Consider the following 18,990-nt stretch of genomic DNA (forward strand, 5'->3'; position numbering starts at 1 on the left):
CTCTTACGCACAACTATTTCACCTTTAACAAATAGATCATGGAACAGCCATGGGGACCAAAATGGCACCACAATACGCTAATCTCTTCATGGCCACTCTGGAAAAATAATTTCTAGAGCAACATCCCTAACAGCCGCAATTTTACTTAAGATACATAGATGACAGCTTTATTATCTGGACAGAAAGTGAGGTCTCATTACACCAATCCCACCATGCTCTCAATAATTACCATCCCACCACTGCACTGACAATGAATTATTCAAAAGAAATCATACCATTCTTAGACACGACAATAACCGGCAGTATCACTTCATCCATCTGCAGAAAACCCACTGATAGCCAAAAATACCTACCTCTCTAGTTTCCATTCACATCATAAAAATAAATCTGTCATTTACAGTCAAGCTGTTTGTTACCACCGGAACTGATCTGAAACTATTGACAGAAACAAACATCTTTGCAGACTTCGTGATGCCTCTCGTCCAACAATGATATTCTCCAAAACAGATTGACAGAGAAATGGAACATGCCACCAAGATACCAAGAGAAGAATTGTTGGAATACAAACCTGTGTCTAACAGTGTACCCTTAGCTGTTACGTACAATCCATCCCTACGACCTCTCTGCAAAGTCATCCGAGAATTACACCCAGTTTTAGCTGAAGATTTCACTCTCTCCAGTATTTTCTTGGAAACACCTCTCCTATCCTAAGATAACCACCTAACCTGTCCCAGCTTATCATCTGGAGCAAACTACCAACTGACCTAAACAATGCACAAAATGGAACTAAACCCTGCAATACCAACAGATGCAAAACCTGTCCCCATATCTCTACGCAGAATACCATCCTCACAGCACAAGGGAAACTGGAGATAAAAGGATAATTTACCTGAAGATCCAAAAATGTAACCTATATGATTAAATGTAGCAAATGCTCGGAATGGACCTACATAGGAGAAACCAACAACATCTCTGGACAAGGATGAATCCACACAGACACACCATCAACAATAAAATTACCAACCATTGCCAACCATTTCAACATGTCTAACCATTCTCTGCATGATCTGACGGTTCTTGTTTTAAAGGGCAATTTCAAAAACACACGAGACAGGAGAAATTGGGAACTTAAATTTATAAAATTCCTGGACTCAAAAAACGTTTTTCAATCTTTCCTACTTTCACCTGAAGAAGAGACCTTGGAGGTCTTGAAAGCTTGTGATTAATTATTATTTAGTTAGTCCAATAAAGGGTATCACATCTCCTTCTCTTTATCTATCAATTCTGGACTAATTTTGAAGAAATAAAAAATGGAAAGCTGGCTAAAATAATTGTTTATGCAGCAACACATAGAAACACAATTTTTTTCCCCCCTTTGGAATACAACAAGATCTTACATAAAAAACTGCCAGATTGCTTGACATGGCATGAAGAATATGGTTTGTTTCGTTGGCCTTGGTGAAAGACTCATTCACCAGGTTTTGGGCATCTTGCAGCTTGCTGCTGTGTTCAGAGAGGATAGTGACTATTCTCTCCTTCAGCTCCATAACGTCTTTCTGCGGCTTCTGAAACTCCCTCTGAACCTGCAGGAGAAGGGCTTCGGCAGCTCTGAGAGACAAAAAAACATAGCACCATTCACAGCATATATTTCACTGCAATACATGTTTTTTAAAAATTGTATTTCATTATTAAGAGCTAAATAAAGCGAATGCTCTGAAAGCATAATTTTAAAACAGATACAGTATCACAGACCCTACAGATTGTAGTAAAGTATTCGGCTTAACACGAAAACACAAGCATGAATCATTAGAGGCAGCTTGAAAACGTTTGAGTGTATTAAACGATTCCAGAGATCCTGGATTCAGTCCTAGCTCAGCAGCCGATAACTGATTCAGTATGGCCAGATCACATGACCTTATCCAAAATGGGAAGCTGCCTCCCTATTCATGACTGAACATGGATATCGCATATAAAAGAAAAAAAGTACTTGAATACATAAAGCAGAGAAGATTACAAACTTACTTAAACTCATGTGTGGCATTCTGATGCTGCTGGGTAAAAGCTTTGTTTCTCATCTTCTCCAGCACTGCAGAGACCTCATCCAGTAGTTGTGTGCTGTTGGTTAGCACCAGATTATTGCCAAGAGTGTTATTCAGGTTACTCCCTAGTTCGACAAGAGCTGAAAATAGAAAAGGATATTTTTTTTTAACTTAATAAAACAGAAACATGATGCAAAGTTTCATTGCAAAAATAAACAAATAACAAATATCTTTTTTTTTTTATTTATAAATTTAGTCGTCGCTAATTTTTTACCCCGGTTTTCTCCCCAATTTAGTATGCCCAATTTTTATCTGTGTCCTCGGCTCACTGCTCGCAACTCCCCCCCCGACTCTGGAAACGGCGGCTGCAACACGCGTCCTCCGAAACGTGCTCCTGCCAAGCCGTCATTTTTCTCCCGGTCACGGTTGGCTGTGACATAGCCTGGATTCGAACTTGCGATCTCCAGGCTATAGGGCACATCCTGCACTCCGCGCGGAGCGCCTTTACTGGATGCGCCACTCGGGACCCCCTACAAACATAATTTTTAATCCAAATTGAAAAAAATACCTTGAATAGCTGTCTGAACTTTGGTAATAGAATCCAAAAGCTCTTGACTCTGGTTAACCATCCTTTCTGTAGATTTATTAAGATCCTGCCCATCGCCATAAGCCTGCGTGGTCTAAACAGAAAGGAAAATGACCTTAGTTTATTTACAGACAAAAAAATCCAGCAGTGAATGTAAATGGGATGTTCACTGGGTACAAAAAAAAATATTACCTTCTGATGCAGCTGATCGATATCTTTAGTAAGCCCAGACAGCTGTTCTTCAGCCTTCTTTAACAAGAAGCTGGAATTCCTCTCAGGGGATAAAAACATCTACAAAAAGTAAAAAAAAAAAAAAAGTACCTATAAAAACACTGCTCCTGATGCACTGTACTAGGCAAAAGTATACATACATACATACATATACAGCTGTAGTCAAAAGTTTACATAACCCAATGGAAATGTATAATTTCTAGAAATTTCTCGAAAACAAATAATTATAGGAAAAATCTTTTGTAGCAAATAGATGTCTACAATTATTTATTTCAGCATTTTTTTTGTAAAACTCCAAAAATGCTAATTCAAAAGTATTCATACCCTGACAAGGAAATTAAATTTATAGCTAGTTGAGGCACCTTTAGCAACAATAACCTCTTTTAAACGATTAGGATATTTGTCAATGAGCTTTTGGCATGATTCTTTAGTGATTTTTGACCATTCTTCAATGCTAAATTGTTCCAGTTCATTCAAATTCCGAAGACTTCTCTTGTGCACAGCTTTCTCAACTCATACCAAAGGTTCTCAATCAGAATTAGAGCGAGGTTCTGACTAGGCCATTCCAGAATATTGATTTTATTCTTCTTTAACCATTCTGAAGTAGATTTTGATGTGTGCTTTGGATCGTTGTCATGTTGGAACATCCAGTTGTGTTTTAAACCAAGTTTTGTAGCGGAGGGTTTCAGATGATTGGCCAATATCTTTTGGTATGCTATGTATTCCATTTTACCATGTATTGGAACTAAATTTCCTGTGGAATTATAGGAAAAAAAAGCCCCATAGAAGGATATTACCACCTCCATGCTTGACAGTAGGTATGGTGTTCTTTTCTTTGTACGCCTCACCAGACTTTCTCCAAACGTAACGACTATCAGCATGACCAAATAGCTCGATTTTTGTTTCATCACTCCACAAAACCTTTGACCAAAACTCATATCCATCATTCAAATGCCATTTTGCAAACTTTTCGATTGTCCTTGTGACATTTTCATAAGAGTGGCTTTTTCCTTGGCCTGCGACCATTGAGACCTTCACCATGCAATACTTGACCTATGGTAGAAATGGAAACCCCAGTCACACTTGCAGCCAATTCACTTTGAATATATTTGGCAGTCATCTCGGATTCTTATTAACCTTCCTCACAACTTCTACTTGTTCTTGGTGAAAGAACCTTCTTTCTTCCAGACCGAGGGAGCGTTGTGACAGTACCATGAGTCTTGTACTTCTTGATAATAGAAACAATAGTTGAAATTGGGATACTCAAATGCTTCGAAATCTTCTTGTATCCTTCTCCAGCTTTATGACAATAAATCATTTTCTGCCTAAGGTCTTCAGATAGCTTTTTACTTTTTCACATATTGACTTATTGGTAATGACAGCAATCATCCTATGCCTAACCCTTTTATACTCTAAGAATGTTTGCCTACAATCCAGCATTTTCTAGAAACGGTTCTGCTTATCATATTGAAGTTTCTAGCACGTTGTTGACAAAACTATCATAGCATCAAAGGGTATGAATACTTTTGAATTAGCATTTTTGGAGTTTTGCAAAAAAAAAAAAAAAAAAAATTGCTTAAATAAATAATTGTAGACATCTATTTCTTGTAACTTTTTTTCCTCATCCACAAAAAAAAAAACTTTTGCTACAAAAGATTTTTCCTAAAATTCTTTGTTTCTGAGAAATTTCTAGAAATTACACATTTCCATTGGGGCATGTAAACTTTTGACTACAAGTGTATTAATGTATTTTAAGTGTTATTTAAGAGTGCAGTCAACACCATTCACTTTAAGTGCAAATTAAACCCAACTACAAGAAAATACATCCATGTTTTTACCATGGGGCTTTGAAACTGCTTACTCTCACCAATCTACTAGATAGTATGCATTCAGTATTCACTTACACCAATCACTTCATCTTTGCACATAACAGAATTGCAGATTTGGATAGTGACCCAGCTATTTTATTTTGATGTTTTATGTATATTCAGTTATGTCAGACAGGCAATTACTCTCCTCGATTCCTGTATTCCAGTTCTCACCTTTATTTCATCAGTGGTATTCTCTAATGAAGCCAGCAGACTGTAAGGTGCTAGGATAACTCCTGTCAGGTTAACAGACTGCATAGACAGCTCCAAGTTCTCCAGGTCGTTCAGCAGCACTCCTGTGCAGTTATCATTGCACGCTGCAAGGAAGACGAACGGTTTGAAATAAGCCAGAGATGTTTAGTAAGCAGTGTTTCTTTAGTTAAATAGTTTGTGTAAGAGCTGCATTGTGTAGCTCTTACACAAACTATTGTGTAAGAGCTTCCATACTAAACAAGGTTCTGGGTCCCTAATAAAAATACCTGGATTTGGGTCCAGAGTCTTAGTTCTTTAATAGCAACACAGAGCTACAAAACGCCAAAGAAATGTCCTTTTTGTTTCCACTCACCCAGTCCTGGTGTCATGGGGTAACGCAGTATTTAAATAAGGGAAAAAAAGCTGAAATACATACACATGCATTCAGTGCCCATCAGGATGTGTCTGGGTTCACATTCGTCACAAAGGAGACCCCTCACTCCTGGCTTGCACACGCAGTGGCCTGTGAGTTTGTCACAGAGATTGTGAACCGATCCAGTTGGATTGCATTTGCACAGCTGACAGCTACCACCGGGCTCATTTGGGTTCCCGTAGTAACCCAAAGAGCATCTTTATGAAAGCAAGGACATAGGGAAAAGTTAATTTACTGTCAGCCATGCGTACAGGAACCAAGCCTCATTATATATATATATATATATATATATATATATATATATATATATATATATAAAATCATTGTAGATTTACCAAAAATGTGGTTCCAAGGGTGCCAAAATCCAGTGTTAATAAGTCAAAGTAGACTAGCTTTAAATCTTCTTCATACATTTTGTAAGGTAAAGTTAATGTTGTCAACAAATGATTTTACCTTTCACAGTACTGTCCTTCATATCCTGGCATGCAGGCATTACACCTGAAGTCATCTACACCCTCCAGAACACAAGTGGGGCTGAAACTAAAGAAAGGAAAAATGTTACAAAACATTATTTTTTTTAATGAGACTACACATAGTGAGGTCCCAAATTCACTAAAGGCAAAAAGGAAAACAAATACAAATAATGTTTTATTAAAATATACACATCCATTCCTTGTTTCTGGGATCCATGAGTTTTACTGTAACTCAGTCTTGCCTTAAGGAATACTTCCCTCTAGTGGTATAAATATCTAATTAAAAAACATGAACATTTACGAGTTCACAATAAACAGCAACAGATAACAGTCAAATATACTGGTGTGTTAATATTGCATAAGAGGAAAGGGCAGGGGAGATATCAACAGCAGAAAGCCTTAAAAAAACGGTATGTAAGAATTTACAGGTTTTACCTAAAGGCAATGTGTTGTCCAAATGCCAGTAGCTATTGTCTGGAACTGGATTTAAATATAAATCCTTACATTAAAAAAAAAAAAAAAAAAAAAAAAAGATACCTGTTTGTGTTGCCCTGTGGACAGGCACAGAGCGAGCAGTCACTAATTGACCCCCGGACTTTTCCATAGTATCCTGGTGCACAAAGATCGCAGTGGTCACCTGCTGTGTTGTCTTGACAACCCTAGTTTGAAAATAAAGTTTCCATTTATATATATATATATATATATACAGCTCTGGAAAAAATTAAGAGACCACTGCAAAATTATCAGTTTCTCTGGTTTTACTATTTATAGGTATGTGTTTGGGGAAAATGAACATTTTTGTTTTATTCTATAAACTACTGACAACATTTCTCCCAAATTCCAAATAAAAATATTGTCATTTAGAGCATTTATTTGCAGAAAATGACAACTGGTCAAAATAACAAAAAAGATGCAGTGTTGTCAGACCTCGAATAATGCAAAGAAAATAAGTTCATATTCATTTTTAAACAACACAATACTAATGTTTTAACTTAGGAAGAGTTCAGAAATCAATATTTGGTGGAATAACCCTGATTTTCAAGCACAGCTTTCATGCGTCTTGGCATGCTCTCCACCAGTTTTTCACATTGATGTTGGGTGACTTTATGCCATAGAATAAGACAAAAATGTTCATTTTCTCCAAACATATACCTATAAATAGTAAAACCAGAGAAACTGATAATTTTGCAGTGGTCTCTTAATTTTTTCCAGCGCTGTATATATATATATATATATATATATATATATATATATATATATATATATATATATATATTATTATTATTATTATTATTTATTTCTTAGCAGACGCCCTTATCCAGGGCGACTTACAATCGCAAGCAAATACAAATACATTCAAGTGTTACAATATAAGTCATACAATAAGAACAAGAAATACAATAATTCTCAAGTGTGACAAACCACAATTCAATAATATATATATATATATATATATATATATATATATATATATATATATATATATATATATATATATATATATATCAGGATTGCCATAACTTATTTTATGCACAAAAGCCTTTCAAATAAAATACAGTCTGGCATACAAATTTTACTGTCGGCACACTGACATTTTACTTTATCATAATTTTAAATGTTGTGTTAGCATCTCAGCTGTTTGTTGTTCTACAAGGTTTTCAAATACATTCGTGTCACGTACCTGACATTTCCCAGTGTCCAGATCACAAGTCTGGCTGTGGTTGTTGCACTGGCACGACACACAGGGTTCAATCAGTGGACGTGGCCCCTGAACATTGAGCTCTGTCAGACTCTGCCTGTAGAATCCTGGGGCACACTCCTAAGAAAGGGACAGGGCAAGTGTCACAAGGCAAGTAATGTGCCATCAGTTTTGTACAAAAAACAAAGCCTTCCAGCAGCTGATAAAGCTTAAGGATTTTTGGGGGTATTTATTTACTTACTGAACCGTAACTAAAACATGCACTTTTCAAGGAGGGTGCTGGTTATGCTAGCAGTTATAAACAAATAAAAAATGCATTCATACAGCATGCATGAAAATCAGATGACATACCTGACATGAAAGGCCAGCATAACCTGATGGGCATTTACATCTCTCTATGCCACGTGCTGTTTCTCTACCAGCATTCATTTCATCTGAATCCACTGCAATCTCTAAAGAAATGTTGGAAATCCTGTAACATACAAAAATAGCAATGTACGGTAAGATAAAGTGTAGTCTTTTGACCATACACAGAACGGATTAGCCTTAATTAGCCAATGTTTAATGGATTAAACATTGATCTACTTAACCTCAAGTTGTACCTTGAAATTTATTACTGAGCATTTGAAGCTATGGTTGAACAATGACGATCATACCACAAATCTGTGTATATGTATATCTAGCATATTCAAAATATATTTGACATAATTAAGTTGTAAGTTTTATTGCCTCCTACATTGAGCAAGTTTCACATGAAAGTTATAAAGAAATAATGACCACAGCACAATTGTCAGTGGATTAGTGTAGTAACGCCTGGACACTGATCAAGATCTCAACCTAATATTGGAGGATATTATTTGACAGGTTTTGTTAAAGCCTCGTACCTGCTCTGCTGTAAATCACTCCCATAGGAGGCTTTGATGAGAATGTACTGAATGTTGCTGAGCACAGACATGAAATCAGAGTGAGAGACAGCCTGGTCGGAGACCGAGTTGAAATACTTCCATTCACGCTGTCAAAAAAACACAGAGAATTTATCATTAAAAAAGGTGGATGACAGCCAGATAACAATATGATGCATGGCCTAGTGGGGAAAATGTGAATAGGGCTGAAAAACATACTTTTAAACTGTGAAAACTGGTCAATTGGTAGTAATGCTCTCACCTCCTTCAGGTCAATCTCTTGGCTGGTTTCCACCCCATTGTCAGGAGCAGGCACATCCCTGTATATATTGAGCTTACTCGTGCGTCCTCCTTTAATAAGCAACTGAGGCTCGAAGTTAGAGATGCCAGAGCCTTCAAGGGCATAAAAAGCTGCAGTATACCTCAGCTTTCCTCCATAGGCCAACAACTGCTCATAATAAAATATAAATTATCATAGTTTCTTTAAAGAGGATTAAAACAACAAACTAGCTACAGTACTATACAGCAAACTTCATAGACAATCTTACAATTTGTAAAAAGAAAAATTTAAATGACTGTAACAAAATAATTCCATACATTTCCCAAGACATGCACATACATTCACTATATAGGTCTCAAGTGTACAATTAAAAAAAAAAAATGTAATAACCTAGGTTTCGGCATACTTGCATTTTCTTTTTAAAACATAATGACATCTGAAACTACACTAGGTTAAAAAAATCTCTGATTGCAAGCCTTTATCTTAGTCTTGCACTTTCATGGTCATTTCACCTGGAGAGTGAAACTTTCCCCACGCCTTCATGACCTTATTTCCATGAAGTAACCAACCAGTTGCTTCTCCTAGTGACTGACATCTTTTGCAGTTATTATGGTGCTTTGACCCCAAAGACCCTGCTAGGGTAAATTGACTCAGGAAGTGCAAGTGTAATAAATTTCCTGGAAGACAAGCAAACTGAGAACTTCGTACCTAGTGTAGTACAATATGTCATGTTTTAAAATTAAAATACATGTTTGTGGCTTAATAGTAGGAATAGTAGAAGTATAACGAATACATAAAAACAAAGTGAAAAAGTGCATACGGTTTACTATATGTTTGCCTGTGTACATTTCTAGCAGCCTTTGTATAAACAGTCTTTCCATGTTAACCCCCTTCACCTTATTGCCCTGAAACTGCTCTGGTAATCTCCAGTAGAAAGGCTCAGTGTGTAGTGATTGCTTGACCAGTGCAGCGTCCAGCAGAATGTCCGGAGATTGCAGGAACACACCATCCAGCGTTCCAGACAGGTCACTCTGACTGACTACATGCAGGGTCTCCTGGTCAGGTGTAAGGATGATCTAGACACAAACACAACGGGAAATGTTACGCTAGAATGGACTACACAAGTGGTTTTAATTAATGAAATAGTTCAAATGTATTATTCTTCAAGGTATTACAGTATACAAGTATGTGTACCAAATTAAAATGTTGCATCTTTTACAGGTCATGAAATTGTGCTGTTAGTTTTAATGGTTGGCTTTTAAAGTGAACATGGTTGAACAGGTAAAGGCTCTACTTACAGGAATCCTAACAAGTCCTCCGAGTTCCTCACAAGTCTCGGACACTCCAAAGCAGAAGCAAGGGCTGCAACCCAACGGGTCATCAGCAGAAAGGGCAAAGGTCCCCAGCTTGCACTCATCACATCCAGGGCCAACCACATTTACCTAGAAATCAGGACATGTGCAAAACAATAAAACCACCAACTGAATCCATGTTTCTGGAAGAGATCAACCTCCAATTGCAATACAAGTCTAGAAGTTCAACGCTTGAACATCTGTTTGTTTTAAGTAATCTGCTTTAAATCAATTTCAATATACATATATATCACCACCATTACGAATTATAAGAACGGAGATAGAGAACACAATGCTTTCCCACCATTAACAGAAAAGGTATTAGGTATGAGTTAGTGGGGAAAGCCAATATAAAATCACCAGTGCAAAAGCCAGTGAAGCAGCAAGCAACACAACCCAAAATGGCTGGAAGATTACTTGTTACAGTAAGTAAGCATTTTAACTGTACAAAGTAAAGGGACAATATATTGTTCTGTTACAGCTCTGTTATTTTTCATATTGTGTGACTACAGCTGTTAGTGACATTTAAAAATATGAACTGTTAACACTTGTCACAATTGATTAGCACCAATATTATACTGCCTAATTTTATTGTAGTACTGGTCAGGTTTAGGCAAGGTAGTCCAAGACTTGTGCAAAACGGGTTCTCTGCAACCAGCCATTTAAGTTTTTAGTTAAACTTAATTGACTGTTTTAAACTTATGTTCAGAAATGTTCACGCATAAAATTGTCTCCACCTGTTTTACAATTACACTTTATATATTGTCATACCGGCATTAATATTAAAATGAAATGACCAGCTTATCTAATTCTTGAATATTCAATTCCAAGGAATTCAGATAACAGCAATTCATTTAAATATGACTGTTGTTTCACAGTCCAATAACTGTACAACTTCTTAAAACCAGGTACAATTTGTATTAGCCAATGAGAGGCAGAGGTCTGTTGATGGTAGAAGGGTCTCCTGCGATGAATACAAATGTTACCTTGCAAGAACAAGTGCTCGAGTCCTTGTCGCAGCCACACACACCCTGCTTCTCATCACAGTACTCTTCTCTTGTACCAATAATGCTGCAGTTGCAGGCTGTGCACTCTGGGTAGGCTCTGAATCCCAGAGCACACTCGTTACACTTCTCTGCCCCGAACTCCGAATTGCACTGACACCAACCACTGGACAGGTCGCACTGAGAGCTGGACGAGCCAACAAGACTGCAATCACACGGCTATAGAAAGAGTTAAAAAAAAATGTGTGTTACATTATTTATCAAAGATGTTTGTGAGAATAAAGAAGACTTCAAAACAGATGCTTCATATGTAGCACCCTTTCTTCAATATGCAGTGTTTATTCAACCCATTACATCACTCACTCAACACAAGCATACAATTACAACCTCCCTCTCAACACAAATAACTGACGACTTGATCTGACCATCAATCAGTTACAGTATGGCAGTGGTTTGCATAGAGAAGACCAAAGAAACAAACATTTCAGAGTGTATTCAGAGCAATTTTTCTAAATGACCCTAAAATTGCCTCCAAAAGACTGGATGTCCCGTCAGTATGATACTTGGGACTGTATTCTGATCACAGCGCAAATGCGAGTGCAAGGGCGAATGGCGCTTGCCCCTGATTCTGTGGCACATAAATGGAGCGAAAAAATAAACATTGCACTGAAATGGTATTCTGAAGACATGTCTTGCGCTGTTATAGAGCGCCTGCCCCATCGCCACGGGTTGGCATAAATTTCGGGGGCATGGTATAATTAACATATTCGCCAAAGCGATTCTGATGACAATGGGGTGCCAAACAGACAATTGAGCACTGCGTTAAGACCCGCTGAAACCAGGTTTATTTAGTGGTACAATCAGGAACTTTAACAATTGAACACACTATAAAAAGCAAAGTAGTCCTAAGTAGCAACTGCGTGCATTTGGACTGACTCCAAAGCAGTTAACTTTCTTGTATACTGTTCACATGACAACAATGTTTTAATCAGCCTATCAGTGCGTCTGTACTGGCTTTTCTGTGACCACTTTATTAAGGAAGCAAGTACCACTTGTTTTAGGCTTTTATAGTGCTCTGAAATATTATCTATTTAGGTTTATTTAATGTTTAAACAGATACACGAATGTCAGCAAAATCCTAATTTTATTCCATAAAACTACCCGGGAAATATATGTAAATTATCCACAATTTAAGTAGACTCCTAATAATCACAGATTATATGCTTGCTATTACTATAATTTCATGCATTGAGAGGAAGGGTATATCAGGTATGTAATATTACTTTCATTAATGCATTACAAAATAAACAATGTAGTTAGGCTAAATTGGTTTATTGAAACAAAAAGTATGGTACATAAAGAAAATATTTGATGAATTTGAGTACAGCGTGTGGACCTAGTCAGCACATACAAGGACAGGCCATTGGGATAGAATACATAAATCACACATTATGACACAGAACCAAAAAAAAAAAAGGGAAACACACATAAAGCAATAATATAGGACACAGCTAATAGCCAGGACCAGAAGTAGTGGACGAATGAATGTTAACAGATTTGAATATAGCAATCTCCTGTGTCGTGAAGTGTGGTTTACGTATTCTCTCGGCAAGTGACCTACCACTTGCTGTTCTGACTTGCGCTGGTTGTTCTTGCTCTGTGCTACTGCCACTCGACATGATCACCACTTCTACATTCAAAATCAGAGCCTTGCGGTGACGCAAGCGTATTCTGTCTCTTAAAGGGATTGTTGCCTGGCCCTGATTGGATAGCAGATTCCCCAACATACCCAGCATTGATAGGCTGGGTGCTGTCAATGCGCCAGTAAACACGCTTTCACTGGGATTTTAAAGGGATAGTTGCCTGGCCCTGATTGGATAGCAGATTCTCCAACATACTCAGCATTGAATGGCTGGGCGCTGTCAATGCGCCACTAAACGCGCTTGCACTGGGTTTTTAATTTCATCAGAATCACACTTTTGGAGAAGCCACTCCCTGCAGGGCAGACGCGATTGACTTTAACCACTGCGTTTGTGACTGCACTCATTTAATCAGAATAGGGCCCTTAGGATTTAGCATTTAGCATACACAGCTTTACCTTGCATCCCAGTTTAGAATCATGACCCCAGTGGTTGGCCTCGCAGAGCTCACATTTCACTCCTGCAGTGTGAGGTGGGCAGATGCACTGGCCCGTCTCTGTGTTACAGTTGTTGTGTGTGTGGGCACAGTCGCAGGCTGCCAGGGAAAACATAAAGGAGAGTAACATCACACAACCCAAGCCAATTATCCAACCTCAGCCACTATACATCATTTGAATCAATTGCATATATGCAGTTCATTTTGAGTATGTTAACCCCTTGTCTGCTAAGTAAGTGTATCTGTAACGAGAACAAAAACAGTTAACAACACTTTTACTTATAACTAAATAAGCATGTGTAACACACACTTCAAAAATGTTTGGATTAAATTACGCCATGTACAAATGGTCTTACTATTCCACATTTTACTTTAATATCTGTTTTAATAATTAGGGGGCTGGGGTAGCTATCACCACTAAGTGAGCATTTCGACATTTTTAAAAATGGCGGAAGGAAGAAAGAAATATAAAAAACAAATTTGAGGGCAAGCTCAGGTATAGTTCATGTATATAAAAAATGTATACGTTTGCTATAGTATTTTTGCATGATAATGTTGCACTTTCCCCATGGTTATTCTACGCATTTACTATAGTTTGCCATGTATTGGCATGTTTAATATGCTTTACCATACTGCTCTGGGCTTTATAATACTTACCTATGCTTTAGCATGCTTTTACTTTGCTTTATTACACGTTGCTATGTTTTTACTATGGGAAACGTTTATAAGGGATGTTGAGGTATAATGTATATTAAACTTCATAGATGTCCACTGCAGAGGGCCAATTTGTTTATGCCTAAATCAATACTACAGACTATTTATTCCTATTGACTTACGTGTGCAGCCGTCATCTTGGAAGTCATAAAAGCCACGGGCACACCTGTCACATTTCTCTCCGGCCACTCCTGGGACACAGGGACACTGTCCTTCATCGTCACAGGTGTCAGAGAGTGACCCTGCCAGATTGCAGTTACAGGTCTGACAACCAAGACCACTGCTCAAGCCGAAGTGACCAGGCTGTGGGACAGACAGAACGAAAAGTTACTATAGTGTATCTGTTGTAGCTGTAAAGCACTATACAATATCTTTACAATAGAAAGACTTTCAAGAAATTGTCCATCTCCATAATTAGTACTCTGTGTGTTCTTTTTATCTGTATTGTAGTTTATGCCAAAATATTCCATAGGTGAGAAGATACAGATTTTCAAATCAAATGTTGTCTTGGCCGCTGATTAAAAAGTATTTTCTTTACCTCACATTCAATTACATTTTAGAAAAGGAGCGTTTCTTCAAACACTTTAAGTAGTAACCGTCCAAGACACCAGGTGGCAAACATGCATCCTAATTTGGTTATTTAAAATATGCTAGGCACAGGCTACAGTTAATGTGAAGATAGTACAGTAATCCGTCGCGTATCCAACCGTCACATATCCACCCAAACCGTTTATCCGCCAGGATCAGCCTCATTCTGAATCTCAAAACAATCATTGTGTGACTATAGTAATTGTTACAGCTGTGTATAATGGTATTTAAAACAGGATTCACTCATCTGACTTTTTACATATCCGCCCTTACTCTGGTCCCACCGCAGTCGGATTATTTCATAAAAGTGAGTGTGTGAGTTTACATCATGCACAGATGAAAATGTACACATGTAATCTTAGTGCGAAAGAAATATTTTTAAGGTAAAATTCACATCCATTGAAAGCAGTATTTCTCAAAATGAACACCACTGTTTACTTAAACATATATATCTTATAAACATTAAATGTATTATCCATGCTATGATGGCAACATAAGCTAAAAAGTAAATTAACCAGCCTTAAAATGAAATGTGCCATATTTAATAATAATAATAATAATAAAAGTAACATATGGGGTTTGGGAACGGTTTTCTTTTCTATTTATATTCATATTCCTATCACCATCCAGCTGTGTAATAAACACACAGATAGCCACCATTAATCAGGAAAACATTGGTCAGCTATTTTGACCAGCTGGGGCTGTTTGCAACTTGCGTGTGCGCCTTCTATCCAAAAAAATGTCAAGCATTCTGGCAGGGATCCTAAATGATATGCCAGAAAAATAATACATTCCAGAGTATGGATGCAAATGCACAGTTGTGACACTAAGGTTCCAATGGAGGAAGATGTGTGTCGAGTGATGTATCCTAATGCCTTGAATCATTCTGGAATCCAGGATTACTTTGTGGATCCAAAGCAAAGCTATGTCAGGCAAATACTTCTGATTCACAGCATGGCTCAAATAATGCTATCTTTGTTATCACTAGAAGATAGTTATTCTAATAACTACGAGTAGAACATTTTGTTGAATATGGACTTAAGATCAATAGTCTTGCCAGGGGATTTCTCTAAGAATATATTTCTGTAAGAAGCTGTGCAGCTATTATTAAGTCATATTAAAACACTAGAGGTGATGGATCACTTAGTGGAAAATCAGTGGCTTGATGAAGGTATTTGAACATTTTACCTTTTTTTCTAACCCTTACATAAATGGTGCATGTCTGTTTGGGATTATAAAAAAGGATACTTTTGTACTTGTTTACAGTAATAATTCCTGGCCATAGTCCTTCCTGTCATAAATCTAGTTTATTTGCATTATGTGGTTTTACAAAAGACTGCTACAGTATACATACCATACACTGGTCACATTTCTCCCCAGTGACGTTGGGCCTGCACTTGCACTTTCCGCTCTCTAGATCACAGACACTGGAGTAGGAGCTGTTCACATGGCAGCCACAATCTTAAAAAACACATACATAGCTCATGAATTATTTATTGACCTGAATTCTCCCTTTCATTCGACAATAACACAATATGTAAAGTCCACAAGAGGCTTGAAACTGTCTTCTTGGGAAGGCTGTTTTACCTCTGTGCACTAGATGTCAGGACAACTCTTGGTTAAAACAAATCACAGCCATCACAGGATTTACTGCTGATTTCCTCCCCTTTTAGCCTTGGACATTCAAGGGCAGTGGTAAGGCATCAGCACATTAGGACTGTTTTAAAATCTTCTTGCGCTTACTTTTTTTTGTTTTTGTTTACCTTGATAAGCATCACATTTTGACAATGTAAGCAATTCAACATATGTAGTTAGGCATCGAATAAACAACTTCACATGCTGGACCAGTCTTTTCGGGTATGCATCCATGTTTGTTCCAAGACATACTGAACTACTTACCTTGGCAGTTTTTAGCAACAATAGCATCTCCAAAGTACCCGTCTGCACACCTCTCACAGTGGCTTCCTGCTGTATTCTCAACACATTTCAGACATTCTCCAGTCCGTGTGTCACAGTGGCCAGGTTCAAGTGGGTTCACATTGCCATTGCAGTCACAAGGAACACACAATTCCCCTGGCACAGTAGGATCCCCATAGTAACCATTTGCACACCTAGAAGTGGAAGTATGACAAACTCCTGAGACCTGGGCACATTTTCTTTTTCAAACTTTCTTTCTGTATTTCTATGAGAGATAAATCCAAGGGAACTCTTAAGTGAATAAGTCAAGCCATGTTTTGTCTATACCATCCTATTCAGAGACTAGGGCACGCTATTAAATCCCACTACAGCCCAGACAGGACAGTGTCAGATTTCTTCTGCAATTATTCACTCTTTCAATGCTGAACATTTTTAAAACCCTGGGGGGAGACTATGTTCTTTAAATTACATGCAAGGGTTGAAAGCCCAGTGCTGTGTTGTCAGGATTTATGAAATTTACAGATCAAATGAAAGCCATTAATATTCTTTAAAAAAAAATCTATCTATCTATCTATCTATCTATCTAAATATAAATGTAAAATCAGCACAGATTATATTGCAAGCCCTGATGAGGATGCTTTACCTTTCACACCGAGGTCCCTCATAACCTGGCACACACTGATCACACATCACTTCTCCAGCGCTGTCCAGGTGGCAGGTAGAGCTGAAACTAAAGGAAGCACCAAAATGCCATTAATGTTGCAATTATTGAAATGTACTTTCAAAACCATTTCATTAAAAAAGAAGAAATAGCTTTAATAGGAAGCTGCCACTCCCTTTCTAAACATATAAACACCCAAAAGTAATCGAAGTGCATTCTTGAGGTTAGAAAGAAAAATGGCAAAACTGCCAGCAATTGCTTAAAAGCAATATATATACCTACTTGTTGGATGGGATGTTGAGCGGACAGGCGCAGACCTGGCAGTCATCAGGCATCCCATCGGATGGGTCACCATAGAAACCAGGCATGCACTGCTCACAGTGGGGCCCTATGGTGTTGTGCTTGCAATCCTGTGGATATTTTATGTTGTTTATAGTACTGCTATTTACCACTCTTCTATGTATTATTTACCCCCCCCCCCCATTGGGTATGACAAGGTTCATGGTTGTGTGCACATTAAAAAAAGTACAATACACTATGAGTCATGAAAAATATCACAGGTATTCATTATGAATGCGTAATACAATATGTATTAACAATTTGGCTGTTCATGCACTTTGCTGAACTCAACATAAGGTATCTGGAAAACTACAAAAACCAACCTAGTCATTATGTTTGTTCTTCTAACAACTATTTACACCGCAAATGAGATGCAACATGCAGTTCGGAGTGGGTGACCATCTGTAGCGTTTCACAGCTGTGTGGGACGAGTCACAAGGAGGTCAAGTGACTTTCTCAAAGACCTGGGAGATCAGACCACACTGCATGACTAATTGGTTTTAATACAGATAAAAAAACTCTGTACCTCGATAGTCTAAATATCCCTTTGGATTCTATCAATACTGTAGATTTATATGAGGTCAAGGAATGTTATAGGTTTAATATCTACTTCACTATAACCCCAAACCTAGTTAACCGTGTACAAATGCCTTCCTCAAAGCCATTGCATGTAGAAAGTACTGCAGGTTTACTGAGTTAAAGAGTAACTTACAGAGCAGACACCATGAATGTCACATTCAGTGGCGTGGCCATTGCATTCACATAGCCGGCAAATGCCTCCAAACAGAATCCCATCAACTCGATAATGACCAGGGCTGCAAGACTGCAAAACAATTACAAATTAAAACAAATACAAACAAAAACAAACAAATAACAAACAAAAAGCACACATTGTGGCTTCCTGCTGCTAAACAAAGCATTCTTCTAATTGAATTCAAGATGGGTGCTGAATTTCCATTTCACTGCGTCTGTTTCAACCATATCTTAGCTGGGTTGTCATTCCATCCAGGGAAATAATATTACACTTTTCAATAAGAGACACTTTTCAGGGAGTCTCCAGACACAGACACAGTTTTGAAACTGCAAGGCACTGTAACTGAACTACACTCCACTCAGAGAGTGGTTTTTTGCAGTGGCGATATAATTCTAGAGCATCTGTGCTGTCAATCTGTCCAGTTTCACTATCACTGAATTCACCTCAAAATTGATCTAATGCTGTTCTTATTTAAATTGATTAGTTACAAAACGTGATGTATCTGCATGCCCACACCCATACATCAGCACATGCATACATGAATGGAAATGTTCTTACCTCACAAGACGTTCCAGTATAACCCCATGGACACTCACAGTGCTCCACATCCATTGCAGGCTTTAGATCAATAGCATTCACAGTAGCTGTGTCCAAAGATACAGAACTTAACCTGTTGAGATATGAATACATATAATAAAGCCTCTTTAACATTTGCATTACAGGTTGTTCCAAGGAGGTACTATAATAATAATTAGCACAACAATAATGATCTTGATTAAAGTCAATCAGTGTCTCTTTAGGGTCATGTGACTAAATACATCC

The 18,990-nt window shown here is 37.8% G+C and overlaps 1 protein-coding gene across 1 annotated transcript in view; it reads right to left on the reverse strand.

The window, feature by feature from the left end:
- The window catches only part of LOC117435510 (laminin subunit alpha-1-like), a 74,427-nt gene that overhangs the window by 25,418 nt on the left and 30,019 nt on the right, over positions 1-18,990 (reverse strand). The window contains exons 15-37 of the mRNA XM_034058760.3: positions 18,727-18,838; positions 18,127-18,237; positions 17,358-17,485; positions 17,058-17,144; positions 16,397-16,608; positions 15,852-15,958; positions 14,032-14,212; positions 13,158-13,294; positions 11,042-11,278; positions 10,002-10,145; positions 9,600-9,779; positions 8,686-8,871; positions 8,406-8,533; positions 7,873-7,993; positions 7,504-7,641; positions 6,360-6,481; positions 5,803-5,889; positions 5,353-5,546; positions 4,899-5,041; positions 2,818-2,916; positions 2,608-2,719; positions 2,023-2,179; positions 1,398-1,608 (exon numbers count right to left, since the gene is read on the reverse strand). Coding sequence (XP_033914651.3) covers positions 1,398-1,608; positions 2,023-2,179; positions 2,608-2,719; positions 2,818-2,916; positions 4,899-5,041; positions 5,353-5,546; positions 5,803-5,889; positions 6,360-6,481; positions 7,504-7,641; positions 7,873-7,993; positions 8,406-8,533; positions 8,686-8,871; positions 9,600-9,779; positions 10,002-10,145; positions 11,042-11,278; positions 13,158-13,294; positions 14,032-14,212; positions 15,852-15,958; positions 16,397-16,608; positions 17,058-17,144; positions 17,358-17,485; positions 18,127-18,237; positions 18,727-18,838 — 3,334 coding nt within the window. The remainder of the gene's footprint in view (positions 1-1,397; positions 1,609-2,022; positions 2,180-2,607; positions 2,720-2,817; positions 2,917-4,898; positions 5,042-5,352; positions 5,547-5,802; positions 5,890-6,359; positions 6,482-7,503; positions 7,642-7,872; positions 7,994-8,405; positions 8,534-8,685; positions 8,872-9,599; positions 9,780-10,001; positions 10,146-11,041; positions 11,279-13,157; positions 13,295-14,031; positions 14,213-15,851; positions 15,959-16,396; positions 16,609-17,057; positions 17,145-17,357; positions 17,486-18,126; positions 18,238-18,726; positions 18,839-18,990) is intronic.

The sequence above is a fragment of the Acipenser ruthenus genome, chromosome 3 (assembly GCF_902713425.1).
Source record: "Acipenser ruthenus chromosome 3, fAciRut3.2 maternal haplotype, whole genome shotgun sequence".
Lineage (NCBI taxonomy): Eukaryota > Metazoa > Chordata > Actinopteri > Acipenseriformes > Acipenseridae > Acipenser > Acipenser ruthenus.